The sequence below is a fragment of the Xyrauchen texanus genome, chromosome 27, assembly GCF_025860055.1.
Source record: "Xyrauchen texanus isolate HMW12.3.18 chromosome 27, RBS_HiC_50CHRs, whole genome shotgun sequence".
Lineage (NCBI taxonomy): Eukaryota > Metazoa > Chordata > Actinopteri > Cypriniformes > Catostomidae > Xyrauchen > Xyrauchen texanus.
In genome coordinates this window covers 28,546,843-28,569,010 of record NC_068302.1, presented here as the reverse complement: position 1 = coordinate 28,569,010, position 22,168 = coordinate 28,546,843, and the positions used below count along the sequence as shown (strand labels likewise).

The window sequence follows — 22,168 nt, the reverse complement described above, 5'->3', positions numbered from 1 at the left end:
TATTATTGTTGTTTCTCTCCCCTTGTCCCCTTTCAGATCCAGGAAGACCGGGATGACCTGCAGGCATACGGACACATGGGGTAACCTCCTCGTGGTCGCTATAATGTGGTTCTCGCTCTCAGTGGGACACGTGGTAAGTTGTGCATGGAAGCCACGGAAAATAGCATGAAGCCAGAGGCAGGGAGACCCTGATCCGCTGGGGAGGCACGGCTGTCATCCACTAGAGGGTGGCCGAGGACCAGGCTACAGCATTTCGGAGAACAGATGAGTAAATTATAATTTTTTTTCTCTCTTTCGCTCTCCTCTCTCTCCCCCGCTGCCACTCTGCATTGGACTTTCCCTCTCTTTTAAATATTATTATTGTGTATTTGGTTGGTATTATCACTGTTTTTTTGTTATTATTGTTGTTTCCCCTCCCCTTGTCCCCTCCTAGATCCAGGAAGACTGGGATGACTTGCAGGCAGAAGGGGCAGGAAGGGCCTGAGTGACTCCAGCCTAGTCTTCCAAGCAACCAAATTGAATAGAGTCACATGGGGTATCCTCCTTGTTGTTGGTATAATATGGTTCTCGCACTCGGTGGGACACATGGTGAGTTGTGCATGGATGCCGCAGAAAATAACATGAAGCCGCCACACGCGCTATGTCTCCACGGCAACGCGCTCAACAAGAAATGTGATAAGATGCACAGAATGACGTCTCAGATGCGGAGGCAACTGAACCGGATTGAGTCACTACACCACCACGAGGACTTAGAACGCATTGGGAATTGGGGATTCCAAATTGGGGAGAAAAGGGGAGGGAAAAAAGTGATCTCAGTGATCTGGAATATGGCATGATTGTTGGTGCCAAATGGGCTGGTTTGAGTATTTCTGTAACAGCTGATCTCCTGGGATTTTCACGCACAACAATCTCTAGAATTTACTAAAACATCCAGCGAGCGGCAGTTCTGTGGACGGAAATGCCTTGTTGATGAGAGAGGTCTACAAAGAATGGCCAGACGGGTTCAGACTGACAAAGTCTACGGTAACTCAGATAACCACTCTGTACAATTGTGGTGAAAAGAAAATAATCTCAGAATGCTATTCTGAGATGCGGGTTGGCATTGTTTTGGTGGCACGAGGGGGACCTACACAATATTAGGCAGGTGGTTTTAATGTTGTGGCTGATCGGTGTATGTTAACAACTTTACAGGGTATTGAACCTAAAAATCTAATTAATGAATTTCACTGAAAGATGACCCTAAACAAAAATCTTTTGGCTTCAGCAGATCAGAGATCAAGCACACAACATCATATAAAGGACATTTGCATGGTACTTTCTCTGCAACCCTGCGACATTGTATTTTGGCTTTGCTATACGCAATGCATAATTTGAATACATTTAAACTGACTGAATACTGTTCACATGACTCTAGACTATCATTTAAGTGTTAAACTTCTGGCGCACCGAGTCATGTGACACAACAACATGACATTGATTTCCGTGAAGCGCTTCTACGGGTGCAGAGCCAACAAAAGTGCCTCTGATAAGAAACCTCTTTATGTTTTTTCATTGAACCTGTTTGGGTGTAAAGAGTAGTGTCTTTTTTCATTGCAATAAACATGATACCCACATACGTGGATTTTGGGACATTCTTCCCCTTAAAAGTTGAAAAAACATATTTCAAATTTGAAAAAACACATTTGTGGGACATTTCACTTTATTTTAACATAAATTGTGTTATATTTTTATTTTGTTATCACTGTACAATATGGTTTTATTAATTAACATTAGTAAATGCATTCCTATATTCACAGTGCATTTTGACATTGAATAAGTTCATCCAAAAGCTGAAAAATATTTTATATATATTTATATTATATGGAGTTAGGATGAAAATAATTTGCATTTCAAACTGTTCTGAGACTAGTGCAGACAAACAGCACACTGGAAGTTCCTATAGATCTCTATGCAGCTAAGTGCATTCACTCCTAAAATCTGACCAAAAGTACATTTTTGATTAACTGCAGATGATGTTTGTTCCACTCAATGTGTTTGGCAGACATGGGAGAATAGTAATCAGTGCATAGATCCAGAATGTATAATGTATAATTTTATTGTATCATGGTTGGCAGTGATTGGATGATGCTGGACATAAGATAAGAATCAATAAGAATTAATTATGCTAATTTCTGATGTAATGTCTCTATAGTCTCAAAAATATGAATAACAATTTCAAAAAAATCTGACTTTCTATAGCTTGGTATTATTTAACATTTCACAATTTACTCAATCTGTCCACATATCTGGACATACATTTTTAGGAAAACTATTTGATCTAGAAATTTCTCTATTTTTTTTTTTTTTTTTTTTTGCTTGTAGGTACTAGTTAAAAATGAAAAAGGGAAATAGAAAATGTATTTCCATGCTGGTTTATGCTTGACAGTGCTGGTTTAGTGCTTGTCTAGCTGGGATAGTTCAACCAAAAATTTAATTATGTTTATAATTTACTCACCCTCATGTAGTTCCAGCTCTGTACTGGTGAATGGTGACTAAGGCTAAGAAAATCATACAGCTTTGAAACAACAAAAGGCTGAGCAGATGATGACAAAACCTTCATTCTTGGGTTAACAATCCATGAAACATGAAACAAACAATTGTTTTTGATCGATGCAAGTACCCCGTATTTACACTGACGAGACTTCACTCCATACTGGAAGCGGCACTGTTCGTCTGCGTCATAGGCTTGGCCAGGGGCTGTGGTGGGGTAAACAAACTCTTGCTTGGGGGGAACATTGTTCAGGCAGGAACCCATGCCAGAGCTGGTAAACAATCAAAAAGAAAACAGAGCAGAGGTGTATCAGGAGTGATGCAAGCCTAAGGGCCCATTCAGTCCAAATGCGTTTTTGGGTATAAAAAAAAGAAAAGCTAGACACAGCGCAACAAAAGGAACAGACACGGTGCCTTCAAAACATGGCGCTCGTGCACAACACGCTGAAAAAACTGCTAAATTTGGGGTAATGGTCAAAGATGCCTGGCACATTTACATAGAAAAACAATTAAACACTGCAGACGGACACAAAAGCACATTCGGTGTGAACGGACCCTAATTGTTAAAAATGTTGGCTGCTAACACAAAGGTTGAAGGTTCAGTCTAAAAAAATGCACCCATTTAAAAGTGCAGTATACAATATCTGTGCCTCAACCAGGACCAAATAGAAATACCAAACTCATGCCATTGGTTGAGCCAATATGCCAAACTGCTGAAACAAAACAGATTGCAATTCTGTTTGTTACTGCTAGTGGTGCAGAAATTACACACAGCACCTGTATCCACAGGTGTCACTTGGCAGAATATCTATATAATGTAATACAACAAATAGCCAAGTAGGAGGATGACTTTTATACAACATGAGAGAAGTTTGAAAAGACAGATGCACATCATTGATTTTTACAATCCAATACTTTGTCAATTTATGATACGGAAATTCAGTAAGGTTATTGTCAAAATATTAAGATGAATGCTGCTTTAACTGTATGTCTAAGTGGAAAATAGAGATCTCAGAACCAGGCAGAAAACACACTCGAGGAAGCTGGTGATGTAATCGCGGCTGCAGGCCGACCAGACGAAGGGGTTGGTCTTCATAGTGATGTGGGCAGCCATGAGTTTAGCGGTCTCCTGACTGCGCACCCCGCAAGTGTTGCCAACACCATCATGATTCATCCCAAACCTGAGAAAGACAGAGAGAGGAATGATTAAATGGAATTGTCGACCAGATTGCTCAGTTATGCACCATTAAAAAATGGAAACCCACTTACAGATTAAGACTCAAGGGGCAAATTCACTAAACAGTTGACACATTTGCACATGGTTTTTCAGTGCAAAAACCTGCATCTTATTCACTAACCACCAGCAATCCACTTTAACCAGACAATAAATGTGCTGTCATCATCATCCTTTTCTTAGCAAACAAACTTCCTTTCTTTGTAAATTAGGCTTATTATATACTCACTTAGCACTTTATTCGGACACCTATACATCTACACATTTACTTATTTATTATCTAATTAGCCAATCATGTGGCAGCAGTGCAATGCATAAAATCATTCAGATATGTGTCAGGAGCTTCAGTTAATGTTCACATCAACCATTAGAATGGGAAAAAAATGTGATCTTGGTAAACCCATGGGGATGACTGTTGGTGCCAGATGCACTAGTTTGAGTATTTCTGAAACTGCTGATCTCCTGGGATTTTCACGCACAACAGTCTCTAGAGTTTACTCAGAATGGTGCCAAAAACAAAAAACATCAGACAGAAATGCCTTGCTGATGAGAGAGCTCAACAGAGAATGGCCAGACTGGTTCGAGCTGACAGAAAGGCTACAGTAACTCAGATAACCACTCCGTACAATTGTAGTGAGCAGAATAGCATCTCAGAATGCACAACACACCAAACCTTGAGGTGGATGGGCTACAACAGCAGAAGACCATGTCGGGCACTTTAATAGGACCATAGTGTTCCTAATAAAGTGCTCGGTGAGTGTAGATTGCAATTTGCACCTTATTAAAGGAATAGCTCACCCAAAAATGAAACTTCTCTCATAATTTGCTCATCCTCGTGCCATCCCAGATGGCAGTAGTTTAATCCATGTCTTCTAAAGCGATCCAGCCAATTTTGGTGAGAACAGACCAAAATATAACTCCTTTTTCACTATATATCCTGACATCTGCAGTCTCCTTGGCGATCATAATTTCAAGCTTGATTACAAGCTTGCCATTGCACTATCTAGCGCTCTGTGCATGCGTTAAGCACTAGGAAGTGTAATCAAGCTTGAAATCATGATCATGCCTAGATACTGCAATGGCAAGATTTACAGTGAAAAAGGAGTTACACTTTGGTCTGTTCTCACCCAAAATCAATTAGATCACTTCATAAGACCTGGATTAAACCTCTGGAATCATATGGATTATGTTTATGCTGCCTTTATGTGCTTTTATGAGCTTCAACATTAAAGTCACCATTCACTTGTAAGGACCTAAAGAGCTAAAGAGTTATTCTTCTAATTTTTTTTTATTTCTGCTGAAGAAAGAAAGTCATACACATCTGGGTTGGCATGATAGAGTGAAAATGATGAGAGAGTGTACATTTTTCAGTGAACTATTGCTTTAAAAAAATCTTGTCGCTATTACTGGGCAAAATTCTGTAATTCCGATAAAAGCACAGTTCCGTGGGCTTGTTTACACTGTTACCTGATTTGCATAATTCATTAAGTGCATGTAAACAACAGTGCATGCAAACCACGCTAATACATTTTTAGTGAATTCCCATCACATAGCTCACACAAATTTAAGTAATCCTACACACAGTTAAACATATGCCTTCTTGTCTAGACAGCCCCAGTGCGCAGCTTCAGATGTTCGCCAGTTCAAAGGTACTTGGACGAAGCATTAAGAGCAGACCACAAATGACTTCACCATCTATGAAAACAGCTCAGAGGCATGTGACTGTAGCCAAGGCAACAGAATACAGGGTGACCCAGTATAAACAGAGCTGAGATCGTTACAAGAGGCAAAATGATAGCAAAATACACTTTTCCACTAACAAACTGACAATAATGACAACTGAATTGCCTTTCATGGAAGTATTCAGAACGTTTGAGGAATGATATGGCAGGCAGCGGTACGATATCAACAAGGAGTATCCATAAATTCATTTGCATGATTAAGCTGTGCAGAGTGGAATACTGGGCCACCAAGTAAAACAATACTTCAACATCTTGGATTGCAAGTAGCCACAAAAGAATAGCCTAGTGCAAGGCCCCAGGGTATAGCCGCCTGGAGCCATCTAAGTCTGTCACCACTCGCTCCACTAATAAGATATAAATATCGCAAGACTGAGAGAAAATATTATGGCAGTTTTTTGATGAGTGATATACATATAGAGTATGGTGTATGCTGGCCATCTCAGCATTCATCCTTGAACTTAACCCAAACTTGCATTGGTGGGCTTCTCAGGGAAGAGGTCAAATGTCAAGTGGTGTGAAAAGTTGAAAGGCTGCACCCTAATAACATTAGCAGCTATTGGAACATCAAAGAACTGATGTAACGTTGACATCATTTTAAAGAGACAGTTCACCAAAAAAATGAAAATTCTATCATTATTTACTCGGTGGGTTGTTACAAACCCATATAACATCCTTTCCTGTGATGAACATGAAAGGAAATGAGGTGAAAATAATTTCACCTTACTGAAATGTTTTTTATTTTGTCTCAACCCAAAGCAAATAACATGAATAAATAAACTTCAGGGCAAAAGGCACGTGGCAGCAGAGGAACATAATATAGGAGGAGGTGGAAGAGATAAGAGGAAATTTAAGAAATGTTAGAAGATACTCACGTGTGGCCTATCTCATGCGCAATGGTAAAAGCAGTGGCAAGACCAATGTCTTCATTGATGCTGCAACTTCTCTCCGGCTCACACATACCACCAACAGGTGCCAGACCTGAAATGGACACACAGAGGAACTCACACACGAGTACACAGTGACATGAACACACACACAAACACATATATGCTACTGTTCTAAAAACACATAGATCTATGGTTTATAACTTTCAAAAACTATACAAGCCTAACTACAGAACTGCCAATTAGTTCATTAATTAGTTAGTCACTACACAGAATCAATGGCGAAAGGGGTAAAACTATACAATACCAAGTAACCTTCTTTTAGCTTTAATATGGAAAGAGAAAAAATGAGAAACAGTCATGAATAAACAAATATATTTGTATAAATGCAGATAGATAGATATGGCAATTTAGGATGGATGGATGGATGGATGGATGGATGGATGGATGGATGGACATGTAGATAATGGATAGATGGATGAATGGATTGATGTGTTTTTTAGATGATAGATAGATGGATGGACGAAAATATGGATGAATTGATTATGTAGATGAATGGATGGATAGATGTGTTATGTGGATGGATTGATGGATGGATGGATAGATAGATTGTTTAATTATGTAGATGAAGGAAGGATGGATTATGGGACACACAAATGTATGATAACAGTTTTGTTTAAAAAGGAGTGTTTATTTTGTATTACAAATAATGTATTTGCCTGAGCCATTTTTATGTTAAAAATGTAAATGTTGTGTTTTCAGTGAATCAGTACTGCTGCAGCCACAAGGTGGTGCTGCTTATGGATGTTAGTGGCATGAGAACTTTCAGCCCTCAGACGTTGACAAACCACATCTGAGGAAAGTCACTAATTTGTGTCTTGTCTTCTTTTTTCCTGATTTCTCAGGTACATGCAATGTAAAAGTTCTAAAAAAACAACAACATTTTGCATGTCAAAACATATTAAGCTTCATATACTTTGGGTTTCATGTCAAAGAATCCATTAGTTAAAAGATATGTCGAGTAATCTAACGTTTGAGTTTCCCCTGTGTTAATCAGTGTAACAGAGCAATTGTAACGGTCAATCAATGCAAATGAATAGGCCAAAATGTCACCCACCACTTATACATTGTATTTTGATATTTTCGGCTCAGTTTTTGTTAATAAGTAGTGAAATTGCTCCACACATGTCTTGTATTATGTTATTTATTTAAATCACAAGTTTTCAGTGGTTATTTCTGTACAAATGGTATGTTTAATTTAGGGCTACAACTAACAATTTAGCAACTAAGCAACTAAGCCCTGAGGCTAGGGTGCTGAGAGAAAACTCGAAGCACTTGTCCTGCTCCACGCACCCGGCAGGGGGCGGCTTAAAGACTGAAGAAGAGGCCTAAAGAGGCGTCAGAACTCGTCAGTGTCGGCATACCGGGCGCTGAGGCGAGACCGGAGGTAAGGTAACTGTCCGGTCCGCGAATGTTCTATTCTTTCAGGAGGGGAAGACCCTGCGGAGGCCACACCCTGCCCAGTCCAGGGGGAGGAGATGTGTGGCAAATACACCACGAGAGTTGTGAAGCCTGACGTGGGATACGGCACGGTGGTAGGTCCAGCCTAATGAAGGGGGGAACTCTACAAGCACAGGGCCAAGGCAGCGGGGCTGCCCGAGGAAACGCAGGTCCGCCGAGAGGGGGACCGTACCGCGGAAATACATCACGGGGGGTTAGGCTGAATAGGGAACTATGCCCGTGGAGCCTGACCCCAGTACAGAGCCCTGAGGCTCGTAGTGGGTCTGGCCGCGAGTTGCTCCGCTGAATTCGCCAGCCAGAAGGCTAGGTAGGAAAAACATCCAGGCAGCGACGCTCAGTGGCTGACCTGGGACAGAAGGCGCACTGGATCACTTTGGTGAAGGGCGCACGGTGCAAGCAGAACACCCGGTCAGTTGTGCCGCGTTAACGAGTTCTACCGGCTCGGACCTGACAAAATACAGTATGAGACTGACTCAACCCTCAGATTGTAAAATCTGGCAAAGGTATTGGGTGTTGCCCAGTCCGCTGCTCTGCAGATGTCTGCTAGGGAGGTGCCCTGGCTCAGTTCCCACGAGGACGCCACACTTCTAGTAGAGTGTGCTCGGACCTGCAGGGGGGCGGGCACGCCCTGGGCGTGATAGGCTAAGGAAATAGCATCAACGACCCAGTGGGCCAGCCTCTGTTTGGAGACGACGTTCCCTTTCCACCGTCTGCCAAAGCAGACAAAGAACTGCTCAGAATGTCTAGATCTTTGCGTGCGATCCACATGGTACGCAAAGCACGCACCGGACACAGCAAGGAAAGGGCTGGGTTTGCCTCCTCTTGAGGCAGCGCTTGCAGGTTCATGACCTGGTCCCTGAAAAGGGTCTTAGGAACCTTGGGCACATAGCCCGGTCGGGGTCTCAGGATAACGTGAGAAAGTGCATGTGTGAAGTGCAAACTCCAGGCATGTGTCACTGACAGAGAACGCTTGCAGGTCTCCAACTCTCTTGATTGAGGCTAACGCGATCAGGAGGGCCGTTTTAAGGGAGAGGGCCTTGAGCTCGACTGAATCAAGCGGCTCAAATGGGGGTCTATGAAGGCCCGAGAGGACTACTGAGAGATCCCAAGAGGGAAACAGGATAGGCCGGGGAGGCTTCAGTCTCCGTGCGCTTTTCAGGAACCTGATAATCAAGTCGTGCTTACCAAGGGACTTGCCACGTACTGCGTCGTGGTGGGCTGCGATAGCAGCTACATACACCTTCAAGGTGGAGGGGGACAGCCTCCCCTCCAGCATCTCCTGCAGGAATAGAAGCACTGACTGAACTGCGCAACTCTGTGGGTCTTCGGCTCGGGAAGAACACCAGTTTGCGAACAAGCACCACTTTAGGGCGTAAAGTTGCCTGGTTGAGGGAGCTCTGGCTTGGTTGATCGTGTCTACGACAGCAGGTGGTAGATCCACTAGATCTTCCGCATCCCATCCCGACGTGGATGTTCCAGAGGTCTGGGTGCGGATGCCAGAGGGTGCCCCGTCCCTGAGAAAGAAGGTCCTTCCTCAGGGGAATTTTCCAGGGAGGGGCAGTCGCGAGGAGCGTGAGATCCGCGAACCAGGTGCAGGTGGGCCAGTAGGGGGCCACCAAGATGACCTGTTCCTTGTCCTCCCTGATCTTGCATAGCACTGATGCAAGAAGTCTCACTGGGGGAAATGCGTACTTGCGCAGCCCCTGGGGCCAGCTGGACAATAGGACAATAAATCAGACCAACAGAGAGAGTACATGTTTCTTAACTATTCTTTTCAAAACTATCTGTATGTTTATATACACTCACCTAAAGGATTATTAGGAACACCATACTAATACTGTGTTTGACCCCCTTTCGCCTTCAGAACTGCCTTAATTCTACGTGGCATTGATTCAACAAGGTGCTGAAAGCATTCTTTAGAAATGTTGGCCCATATTGATAGGATAGCATCTTGCGGTTGATGGAGATTTGTGGGATGCACATCCAGGGCACGAAGCTCCCGTTCCACCACATCCCAAAGATGCTCTATTGGGTTGAGCTCTGGTGACTGTGGGGGCCATTTTAGTACAGTGAACTCATTGTCATGTTCAAGAAACCAATTTGAAATGATTCGAGCTTTGTGACATGGTGCATTATCCTGCTGGAAGTAGCCATCAGAGGATGGGTACATGGTGGCCATAAAGGGATGGACATGGTCAGCAACAATGCTCAGGTAGGCCGTGGCATTTAAACGATGCCCAATTGGCACTAAGGGGCCTCAAGTGTGCCAAGAAAACATCCCCCACACCATTACACCACCACCACCATCCTGCACAGTGCATGATGGATCCATGTTCTCATTCTGTTTATGCCAAATTCTGACTCTACCATCTGAATGTCTCAACAGAAATCGAGACTCATCAGACCAGGCAACATTTTTCCAGTCTTCAACTGTCCAATTTTGGTGAGCTCTTGCAAATTGTAGCCTCTTTTTCTTATTTGTAGTGGAGATGGGTGGTACCCGGTGGGGTCTTCTGCTGTTGTAGCCCATCCGCCTCAAGGTTGTGCGTGTTGTGGCTTCACAAATGCTTTGCTGCATACCTCGGTTGTAACGAGTGGTTATTTCAGGCAAAGTTGCTCTTCTATCAGCTTGAATCAGTCAGCCCATTCTCCTCTGACCTCTAGCATCAACAAGGCATTTTCAGCCCACAGGACTGCCGCATACTGGATGTTTTTCCTTTTCACACCATTCTTTGTAAACCCTAGAAATGGTTGTGTGTGAAAATCCCAGTAACTGAGCAGATTGTGAAATACTCAGACCGGCCGTCTGGCACCAACAACCATGCCACGCTCAAAATTGCTTAAATCACCTTTCTTTCCCATTCTGACATTCAGTTTGGAGTTCAGGAGATTGTCTTGACCAGGACCACACCCCTAAATGCATTGAAGCAACTGCCATGTGATTGGTTGATTAGATAATTGCATTAATGAGAAATTGAACAGGTGTTCCTAATAATCCTTTAGGTGAGTGTATAATGTTTGCCATGGTATAAATTTACTGGTTAAATCATAAATTACATTTGTCATTATCAGGAGTACAAATATCAGGACCCTTATAATTATTATACATCATATTCAGCATTATACAGAGTTCAATAAAGTAAATTATCGTACCTAAACGTAGTGCAAATTCTCTCTCGTTCTGATAATAGCATCATTGCTCATTGTATTATGCCCTCACATGAGGAGGAGAAACCATCTAAAACAATTTCAAATCTGGCACACATTGGCCTCTGAGACATTGGTGTGATATGCATGAGAGCTGCACAATTGATTATTGAAACTGAGGTCGAGGTATGATTTTAATCAAAATGATTGCGCACCATTGCGATCAGTTTGATTGACGCTCGCTTGCTCAGTGAAGTTTAACGGAGACTCATCATTGGTTCATTGGCACATCAAGGTTATTATCATAAACTAAAACTAAATGTATACAAAAAAATTATAATAATTTCGTAATTTTACGAAATAATTTTAACTGAAATAAAAATCAACATAATTGGAAAAAACTTAAAATAAACTAAAAAAAATTTCATGGCTCTGAAAACCTAAAATAAAGGTTTTTAAATCTTTAAACCTGTTATTGTCTTAACATGAAGATGCCACTAGGTGACGATAGCATTAGCAGAAGGTCTATTGGCCTCATTACATTATTAAAGACAGAGTGGGATGGAATCAATAAAGTACATCATGGAGAGAAGCAAAGCAGATAGAAAACTAGGGTGACCAGCAGTCGGCCCCGGTTTTATGAGGTGTGTCCCAGTGTCCCATCATTTCTTAAAAAAAATATAATAATGTCCCAGTTTCAGCTGTAAGGCTCAATGATTTTTTTCTTTCTTTGAAATTAAATATCATCAACATACTTCTTTGTTTGGTGTCTGGGATCAGTTGCCGGGATGGGAAGATATTTTATTGCATCGCACTCAGGGCCGTAGCTAGTGGGGTGAAAGATGGTGGGGCCGGGTCGTGATTCTACACACCCGGTCCTTTATCAGGCTAATCAAGCCTCCGAGAGGGATAAAGGCCGACTGCGGAGGATGGCGCGGGGGAGAGAGATCGTTTACTGACATGTCCGTCGTGTGTGTGTTTGTCTTTTGTTTAAGTTACTCATTAAAATGTGATTTACATTGCCAAGCCGGTACAAGGCCCAAAGGTATAGGGGGGCCCAAAACTAATTCTAAACTGTATTTCTTTTGTAGGTAAGGGGCCCTGAGCAATATACAGTCAGGGGGCCCAGAATTCCTTGCTACGGCCCTGATTGCCACAGTGTTAAATAAGAGATTGCAGGTAATATTCATACTGTTTTTTTTTTTTTTAATAGTACAAGCACTTAAATATGGAAATATGAAATTGTATTTTAACTTTTAAGTTCCAATGTAAAACTGTGTAGCAAGCACTGAGAAGTCATATCATTATTAAACATGCAATATGACATCATAAGGATAGAATAGGCTATATATAATTTGTACATTTCACAAGTATCTAAAATCGTATAAAACAATAAAATAAAATTTCACATACTAAAAAGATGTTGTATTTTTGTACTTAGATATATTTTAATACAACATATGTATCTATGTATTTATACAGTATACACTGTAAATACCCCCCAGGTGTCCCCGTGTTGCCAATGTATGATGTTTAAACAAAGAGAACAGAAACAATATAATATCCAGTAATTTATTCTGACTCTCTATCTCTCTCTCTCAGGTTGTTCGCTGTTCCGCATAACGCGGCGGCTCATTTTTGCTTATAGCGGCCCATTCGGCACATTTCGCGGATGCACCACCGGCCCGCTCGGTTCTCCCGCTGGCCAGTCTGCCCATGATCGGCCCCAAAGTGCATCGGCCCACCGGGAAAATGCCCAGTATGTCAGATTGCCAGTCCAGCCCTGCTGAAGGAGCTTCTCCGTGCTTGTTGCATATATCCAACAAATCGATAATGAAATATTTTGTCGATGATTTCCATTATTGATAATTATCGATTAGTTGTTGCAGCCCTAATTTCAGATTGCAATATTGTGTAAATGTTGTATTGTGACATCAACATTAAAGAGTTTTACACAGACCCTGCACATGTCAGCATTATTCACAGAAAAAAAACTAAAAATGCTAACTGTGTGGGTCATCGTTTAATATGAAAGCATTTTAGTGAAATATATGGTGATCCGTTTCTAGAGGTAGAATATATAATTAAGAAAAGTTATTATTATTTCATAGCTTTATTATATATATATATAGAGAGAGAGAGAGAGAGAGAGAGAGAGAGAGAGAGAGAGAGAGAGAGATAGATAGATAGATAGATAGATAGATAGATAGATAGATAGATAGATAGATAGATAGATAGATAGATAGATAGATAGATAGATAGATAGATAGATAGATAGATAGATAGATACACTGTATATATTTATTATATATGTCTATATGTGATTACAAATGTGATGGTGAGGTTATAAAAAAAGTGATATTTCAGAGTGATATATCTGTTGAATATGCTTTTATTATTAATTTATTATTAGAGCTCCGCTGAAACTATTACTCGACATTTACTCAACAAAATGTTCATTGTCGAATAGTCATTTGATCTCATTTAACGTAACATGAGATCACATTAAACTCCAATGATGACGCACGCGTGAGAGTAGCACTGCAGCTTGCGCCTGACTGAGGAGAGGAAGAATTACACAGCTCACAGTCCAGATGCTCTCTAAACCTTCCAAACAGCTTCAGGTTAAGTAGATCGCAAAGTATGAGGGAATTATACAAAAATACCAAATAAGTAAATATAGAAGCACTCTCGTTGTGGAATAAGCAGAGCTGGAGCTCTTTAAAGGAAACACCCGGGTGATACATCTTAAATGCATTTATATTTAATGCGCTATAGCTTTATTAAAGTTCAAATTATACGGAAGCAGGTCATGTAATTAACTACAAACTCCGAAACTGGCATTTCTCTGTGCGGTCAGCGCCTCTTCTATGAGTTGCGCGAATGTCCCGATCTAAGGGGGAGAGATTGAAACTGCACCCGTCTGATGCGCGTTCTGTTGTGGATACGCTCATCCCTCGAGCCCGCACTTACTAAAGCTAGATTATAATGTGCTGGCTCATGACTTATTGAATCATAAAATATGTCACTGTGCATATCTTATCATGAAGAAATTTGGTAATACGCAGCTATATTCAAAAGAGAGAGTTTTTTTTGTGAGTTAAAGTTGGACTGAAGTGGGAAAAAAAAGGTGAGAGAGCGTAGTCTTCGGCCCATTATCCACAGCAACAAAATACGTTTATGATTGTTTTGGCTTGTTTTCCAATCAAAATATCTAAAATTAATTTAAAACAATGTACATTTACTTTAGGAACTATACTGCAGAAATTTGTTTTATCTGAGAATGTTGAATATAATATTAAAAATACAAATATTTTTAAATATCTAAAAATCCTTTAAAAAAAAAGATTAATTCATCTGAGAAGCAGCATATAAGATATTTAGAATTGCTTTTAGAGAATAGAGCTTGAATATAAGTATATTTTGTCTTTACTGCACTCGCAGAAGTATGACCAAGTGAAAAATACTCTTATATACAAAATACTCTTATATTTAAGAAACTTGTTTTAAGAGAAGTCTATATATCTTATATATCTTATAAAATATTTTTTCCCTTTAATTCAGTGAATGTAATTTAGAGGTATTTTTAAAAGATGATTTTGTCATCTTTGTTATTAGTAAACACATTTAATACAATCTTTTAAGTCAGGCACAAGGTGAATAGTCGGTTAAGAGCTAATGATTAATCGCAATAACCGCAGAATAGTTGAATAATTGTTCTAATAATCGTTAGATTAATCGATTATCAAAATAATCGTTAGTTGCAGCCCTACCGTATGGATGTCCCAGATGTGTAGAACAGGGAAACAGCACATAAAACAGTGACTGCCACTGTTTTATTTGTGGTGAGGAGGGACATAGAGCAGTTGGATGCTGTAAAAAGACCAAACAGATGAGAAGTACCTACCAATCATTCATAAAGGGGCAGCTAGCAAGCACATGGTTCCAAGTTGATGCAAATATGTCAGAAAACAGACCTCAAGGTGCCAGTGCCAACAGCAAGGTCTTTTCTCACACCATTAAAGAGCGAATTCGCCACAAAATAAAGAGGCAGAACTAGTTGGGAGCAGTGCCTGCTGAAATGTAACATCAATGGTTATGTTGTGACTGTTTTGCTCAACACTGGTGCTCAAGTCAGTATCCTTGACCACAATTGGAAGAAAACATACTTACCAGATCACATACCACGACCCTTAAGTGAACTGATTTGAACCAGCACTCTCAATGTACTGGCTGTCAACAGAGACATTTTGCCCTTTGATGGTTGGGTCGAGGTGACATTAAACCTTCCAGGCAACAGTGACCCTAACCTGGAAATCCAAATCCCATTTCTGGTGGCAAGCATGGCCCTAGAACGACCCCTGCCTGGTTTCAACGTCATTATACAGCTGATTAAGGGACAGACAAACAAAGATCCTGCCTACTATCACTGCACTGCTTAGTGGAGCGATGGAAATAGAAGATGACCAAGCAAGTGTTATTGTGAACTTCATACAGACCCAAAGCCATCAGACTGTCCATCACACTACCGTTAACTCTTTCCCCGCCAGCGTTTTTAAAAAAAGTTGCCAGCCACCGCCAGGGTTTTTGACGATTTTCGCTAAACTTGAATGGCCCGCAGAATATTTTCTTCCATGAATATATGAAGATGCTATATATCAAAATAAAGATCTGAGCCTCTGCTTTTAGGCAAAAAAAAAAACGATTTTATTTTATCTTCATTTGTTCTTTTTTTATTGCCACTTGAACAGAGGTAGGTTTTGTCAAAAACAACATTTCGGACAAAAAGCTGAGAAAAAGGCATTTTTATCAAACAAGTGCTTTAGTATTAGTATGGTGTTCCACTTCATGTTTGAGACGATTGCAGTCTGTTTCTTTGATCAAAGAGTTGCGTACTCTTTCAAAACATGCGTGCGGAACATGCGTCCTTACCGTATACCACCTAAAACACGGATCCCCGGAAAATTCCGTGTTTGGCGGGGAAGCGTTTTTTCATAAAACCCGGAAAATTCCGTGTTTGGCGGGGAAAGAGTTAAAGTAAGATGTAAGGATGTTCTTATTCCTCCAGGTCAGGTGACAAATGTCAGATGCAAAGTGCTTATGGACTTTGACCTGTCAGACCCAGTTATCTTGTTTGAATTCAACCAAGAATACCCACAGCTTGATCAGCTTGACCTGGGTGATGGTCTATTGGAAGTCTGTAAATCACAAAGCCCTTTCGTTAAAGTTCCTATAGGAAATCACACAAGCCATGATGTTACCCTGCCTCTGTGAACTGCGCTCGGGAGTATACAACCAATTGCAAAAATCGTAGAGACAGATCAGCAAGTTGAACCTGCCACTGTTGAAGTCAACTGTGTTAAAACTCCTAAAGATCTCAACAGCAGCAGTAGAGCTGATGCCACATTACGATGGGATCCTCCCGTGGATGTAAGTCTTTTGTCAGAAGAACAACAAAGCATAGCAAGGAAAACGTTCTATGTAGAATCACTGGCATTTGCATATAATGATGAAGTGTGGGCTGTATTCTGAATTTACAAATGGCCATTAATCTCACAGATGATATCCCTGTTCAGGGATCATACACCTCATTTCCGAAGCCCCTGTACGAAGAAGTAAAATAATACATTTAGGATCTTCTTGCAAGAGGGTGGATTGTCATGTCCAAATCACCTTACTTAGCACCAGTCATCTGTGTCCGTAAAAAGGATGGAATGCTTCGACTTTGCATTGAGTAAAGGTTGTTGAACCTGAAGACAGTTCTTACAGGCACCCTCCACCTCGAATCAAAGACCTCACATATACCCTCGGTGGATATAGTTGGTTTTCGATTATGGACCAAGGTAAAGCCTATCACCAAGGCTTCATAGCAGAGGGATCACGACACATAACAGCCTTCATTACTCCATGGGGTCTCTGTGAATGGGTCCATATTCTCTTTGGTTTGATCAATGCACCGGATGCATTTCAACGACATATGGATGAAATGTTGGATACATTGAGAGATGAATGCTGCATCCCGTACCTAGTCATGTGTTATGCCAAAACATTTCAACTCCAGCGGCTTGGCGTTTAACTGAGACTGATCAAATTTTAGATGTTTAAAATGGAAGTGTGGTATGTTGGACGACTAGTATCTGCCGACGGAATTTGCACTGATCCATGAGACCTAGATGCAGTCCATGCCTTAAGAACTAAAACACATACCACTGTTGGAATGCTGGGTTTGTTGAGCTATTATCTCTCATAAGAACAGAAAATCCCTTGAATTATCTAACCCAGCTACGACCTATTGCAAGAGATGAACACAACAGGAACAGTCCAAGAGAGAACAAAGAGTAGGAGGGAAAACTGTCCATTTACCATCTCGGACTCCAGTAGAGTGGACAGAACAACACCAAATAACTTTGTGTAGATTGGTTGATGCATTAAATACTCCACTAGTCCTTGCCTATCCCGACTTTGACCTGCCTTTTACTCTCCACACAGATGCCTCAGAGTAAGGACTATGAGCTATTCTGAGAATTGGAGATTAAGAATTAGTGGATATGACACCTGCTGAACAAAATTATAGACTCCATTCTGGGAAACTGGAGTTCCTCACACTGCAGTGGGCTGTCTGCAAGAAGTTTAAGGACTGCTTGTTCTAGGTGCCTCACTTCACAGTCTACACAGAATTTAACCCCCTGACGTACGCAATGAGCACAGCTAAACTCAACGCGGTGGGCTACAGATGGGTGGGAGAGCTCTCAGACTTCAGATATGACATCAAGTACCGACCTGGAAAAAAGAAACTTGGACGCAGACACACTCTTCCGATTTCAACTTGATATAAATCAGAACATCATGGAATGCACAGAAGATCTATCAGTGAAGTAGTCAAGGCCACCTGAAAAGGAAGTGGAGCTGCTAAGCGACAAGATTTTGCCTCGGTTGCAGTCCTCATCCTGTCACAAAACCACTCACCTGAATACAGTACCCAAGAATGCCTGCAATTGATAGACCCTGATGAGTTGAGAAAAGCACAAAGAATGGACTTGGCTGTTGCCGAAATCATCAAGCTAAAGGAATCCAATGGAACTCTTACAAGTAATATGAGACAAGGAGCCAGAGGTTCGGTCAAAAAGCTGATGCACGAATGGAGAAAGTCACACTTAGGAGGAGGACTCTTGTATAGGAAAACCGCACAAAAACGTCAGTTCATTTTGCCTGTAAAGTATAAACAATCAGTCTTTAAGCACCTACATGTCAACATGGGCCATGTTAGAATAGAATGGGCCATTAGCTTTGCAAGAGAAAGGTTCTGTTGGCCGTTCATGAGAAGGGACATAGAGGTGTATGTCACTAGACAGTGCCCATGTACAAAGCAGAAGAAGCAAGCCTTGCTCACAAAAGCCCTAATGGGCAGTATAACCACCAGTTCACACCTCAAGCTTATTGACTACTTGCATCTGAAATGTAGCAGAGGTGGCTATGAGTAAATTTTTGTTGTTGTAAATAACTGTACAAGGTTTGCTCAAGGCTATGCAACCAAAAATAAGTCAGGAAAAACTGCGGCAGTGAGAATCTTTAATGATTTTATCCCCCGGTTTGGTTTTCCAGCCAAATTACACCACAAACAAGGTTGAGAATTTGAGAATGAACTCAAGATACTGTGACAATTTGCTGAAATGGGACATTCTAGAACTTCGCCATATCATCCACAGGGCAATACAGATGAACATTTCAATAGGATATTGTTACAGATGCTGAGGACATTGGAAGAAAAGAAAAATGGAAGGAACACCTACCTCAGATCCACGTCTACAATTGCACACAACATGAAGCAACAGGATACTCCCCCTTTTACTTACTGAATGGTCATCATCCATGCTTGCCAGTTGAAAATGTAGGTCATACTGGGAGAAGACCATCTACACTGTGAAAGAACAAGTGAATGACATTCCATTGTTCAGAGTGGTAGCTGAGACAGACATACTCTCAAAATGGAGAGTCTTACAAATACATCTTTTGCATCAAGTCAATGACTTACATGTTGATGTTCCAACAACAGCACCTAAAAAGTTGAGAAAGCTTAGACAGACAAAACAACAATCCAGTGACACAGATACAGATGGAGTAATGAAAGTCATTACTATAGGCTACAAATGCCAAATAACTGTATGAATGAACCTGAAATTACCTGCAATTATCCTACCTGTAATGTACCTTCCTGTGATCCTTCACAACAACGACCCTGTGAAAAACCTTTAAGGGAAAAGCAACCTATCTATACAGAGACAGAACAACACTATGAATCTGATGAATGTGAAGAGAGACAAGAACTGGAATATACTGCAACAGAACAAGAACTGTCAGAAGTTGAGAGTAATCAGGCTCCAGCCAGCTTGGAATGAGAATGGCGTTCAAGGAGACCTACCCTGACCACCAATACTGACAGTCCCACAGGCAACGTTAAAAGATCCACATGTGATAAATGGCCAGCCCAGATGTTCACTTACCACACATTAGGTCAGCCTACAGTATAGCCATATCCAACAGTAAACAGTTTAGAGGCTTATGGGATTGGTCAGATACCATTTTGAGGAATGTGACCTTACCACATTCCAATTTCAAATAGTTCCATATACACCGCATACAATTGTGTTTGGGTTTTAAAAAAAAAAGAAAAGAAAACAAGATAGAAATCGAGGTTGAATTTCCTTAATGAATGTAATGTTATGGCAGGAGCCATTTTTATTTTGTTGGTGAGCGCGTGACGCACTCAAAAATGAGTTTTTATATTGTATTCAAAATAATGTATTTGTCTGAGCCATTTTTATTGTCAATGTAAATGTTGTGTTTTCAATGAGTCAGTACTGCTGCAGCCACAAGGTGGCGCTGCTTATGGATGTTAGTGGCATGAGAACTTTCAGCCCTCAGACGCTGACAAGCCACACCTGATGAAAACCACTAATTTGTGTCTTTTCTCCTGATATCTCAGGTATGTTCAATGTAAAAGTTCGGAGGAAAAACATTTTGATTTAAGTTTTCAGTGGTTATTTCTGTACAAAGGTAATGCTTAATTTCACATTGCAATACTACTGGTGTAAATGTTGTACAGTGATTACAAATGTGATGATTGTTCACATATGAAGTTGTAAAGAAAGTGATATTACAGAGTGAAATATCTGTTGATTATGCTTTTATTAATAAGAAATTAAGTGAGTTTAATAAAGATGCTGACAAGCCATGCCTGAGAAAAGCCACTAATTTGTGTCTTGTCATCTTTTCTCCAGATTTCTCAGGCAAAAATATATCTGTCACTCAGGTCCTATGCTTGGTACCTGTAACAATTACGTAGGTCAATGGATGGGTTGGATGGATGAATGCATTGTGTAGATGGATGGATGGATGGATGGATGTGTTATGTGGATGGATGGATGGATGGATGGATGGATGGATGCATTATGCAGATGGAAGGATGGATGGATGGATGGATGGATGGATGGGTGGATGCCAAGTGTTCTTACCAAGTGTTCCACAGGGTTTGTTCTTGTAGATGCAGATGTCATATCTGTAAATACAAGAATTGTTGGGGTCAGTAAACTGCTTGGGTTGCCACAGAGCACACACACACACTCTAGAGAGCTGTGAGACTGTGAGAGCTCTGATAAGTGAGCGAAGACAATGAGAGGAAATGCTTTATGCATGATAAAAGCCTGTAATGTAAAGGCATAACACTTTCAAAACATCTCAGACAATCTCTCCTTCACACACATGTCCTTCACACACATTCACTTTCAACTTTATTTAATCTCAAATGCAATTCTGAGGCACAACATTTTTATTTAACATCTCATTGTGTTGATTAAAGGTATATCACTATTTACCTTAAATTGCCTGTTCTTACAAACACCACTTTAGTCTTGGAAAATATGCTACACTTTCCTTTTCATTGAAGCCATTTTAAATTGCCTAGACAAGTAGAGTGCTACAAAATACAAACAGCTGTGAGTATGTGTGTGTGCTCACAGAGTACTCAAAAGCATTTACTGAATGATGCTGGGTTGAGACCAACTAAATGAGCCAACATGAGAACCCCACAGCATGCATAACAAATTGTCCAGAGTACTCCAGAGGCACAATACACAGACAAACAGAATCCTTAACTATCAAAAAGTACCAAGGTTTGATGGACATGTAACATGGCAGTAATATTTTTGGTCTATGGTATTGGTAGTACATGAATATGGTAGTACCATGAGCAATGCTATACATAATACTACCACTGAACTCTTTTGAAATGTTATATACCCCCACAAAAAGAGTGGAATCATCTGCATTCTGACCTGGTGATGAGCACTGTTTTTTTCATCACTATGTGCATGCTTAACATTTATTTGCATTAGGAGAATGAAAATGTATTCCCTGTAAACTAGACTGATACCAAGTCTCTTCATGTAATATGTCCAAGAGATTAGATTCTTCTGCTTAAACCTGAAGTATGTAATTGAAGCTGATGTGCGTAAAAGTTAAATACTTTCTCCTACCCCTGCAAAATATGCTGAGACAACTATAAGTAAGCTATCCATCCATTCATCCATCCATCATCTACATAACTCATTTATCCATCCATCACCTACATAATACATCATCCATCTTTTTATCCATCCATCTCCATAATGCACCCATTTATCCATCCATTTACCCATCCATCCATCCATCCATCCATCCATCCATCCATCCATCCAAATAATGCATCTTTTCATCCATCATCCACATAATGCATCAATTCATCCATCTCCATAATGCACACATCCATCAATCCATCCTTCTATCCATTTATCCATCCATCCATCCATCTACATAATGCATCTTTTCATCCATCATTCACATAATGCATCTTTTCAACCAACATCTACATAACGCATCTATCATCCATACATCAATCTACATCGTGCATCCATCCATCCACATAATGCATCCATCCAACCATCATCTACACAACACATCCACACTTCTATCCATCCATCTCTAAAACGCACCCATCCATCCATCTCCATAATGCACTGATCCATCTATCCATGCATGCATTTATCAATCTATAAATACATACATGCATACATACT

The 22,168-nt window shown here is 40.7% G+C and overlaps 1 protein-coding gene across 1 annotated transcript in view; it reads right to left on the bottom strand.

Moving 5' to 3' along the window:
- Nucleotides 1-22,168, bottom strand: part of adamts10 (ADAM metallopeptidase with thrombospondin type 1 motif, 10) — a 102,491-nt gene that overhangs the window by 46,334 nt on the left and 33,989 nt on the right. The window contains exons 8-11 of the mRNA XM_052093665.1: nucleotides 20,570-20,613; nucleotides 6,378-6,483; nucleotides 3,564-3,710; nucleotides 2,660-2,801 (exon numbers count right to left, since the gene is read on the bottom strand). Coding sequence (XP_051949625.1) covers nucleotides 2,660-2,801; nucleotides 3,564-3,710; nucleotides 6,378-6,483; nucleotides 20,570-20,613 — 439 coding nt within the window. The remainder of the gene's footprint in view (nucleotides 1-2,659; nucleotides 2,802-3,563; nucleotides 3,711-6,377; nucleotides 6,484-20,569; nucleotides 20,614-22,168) is intronic.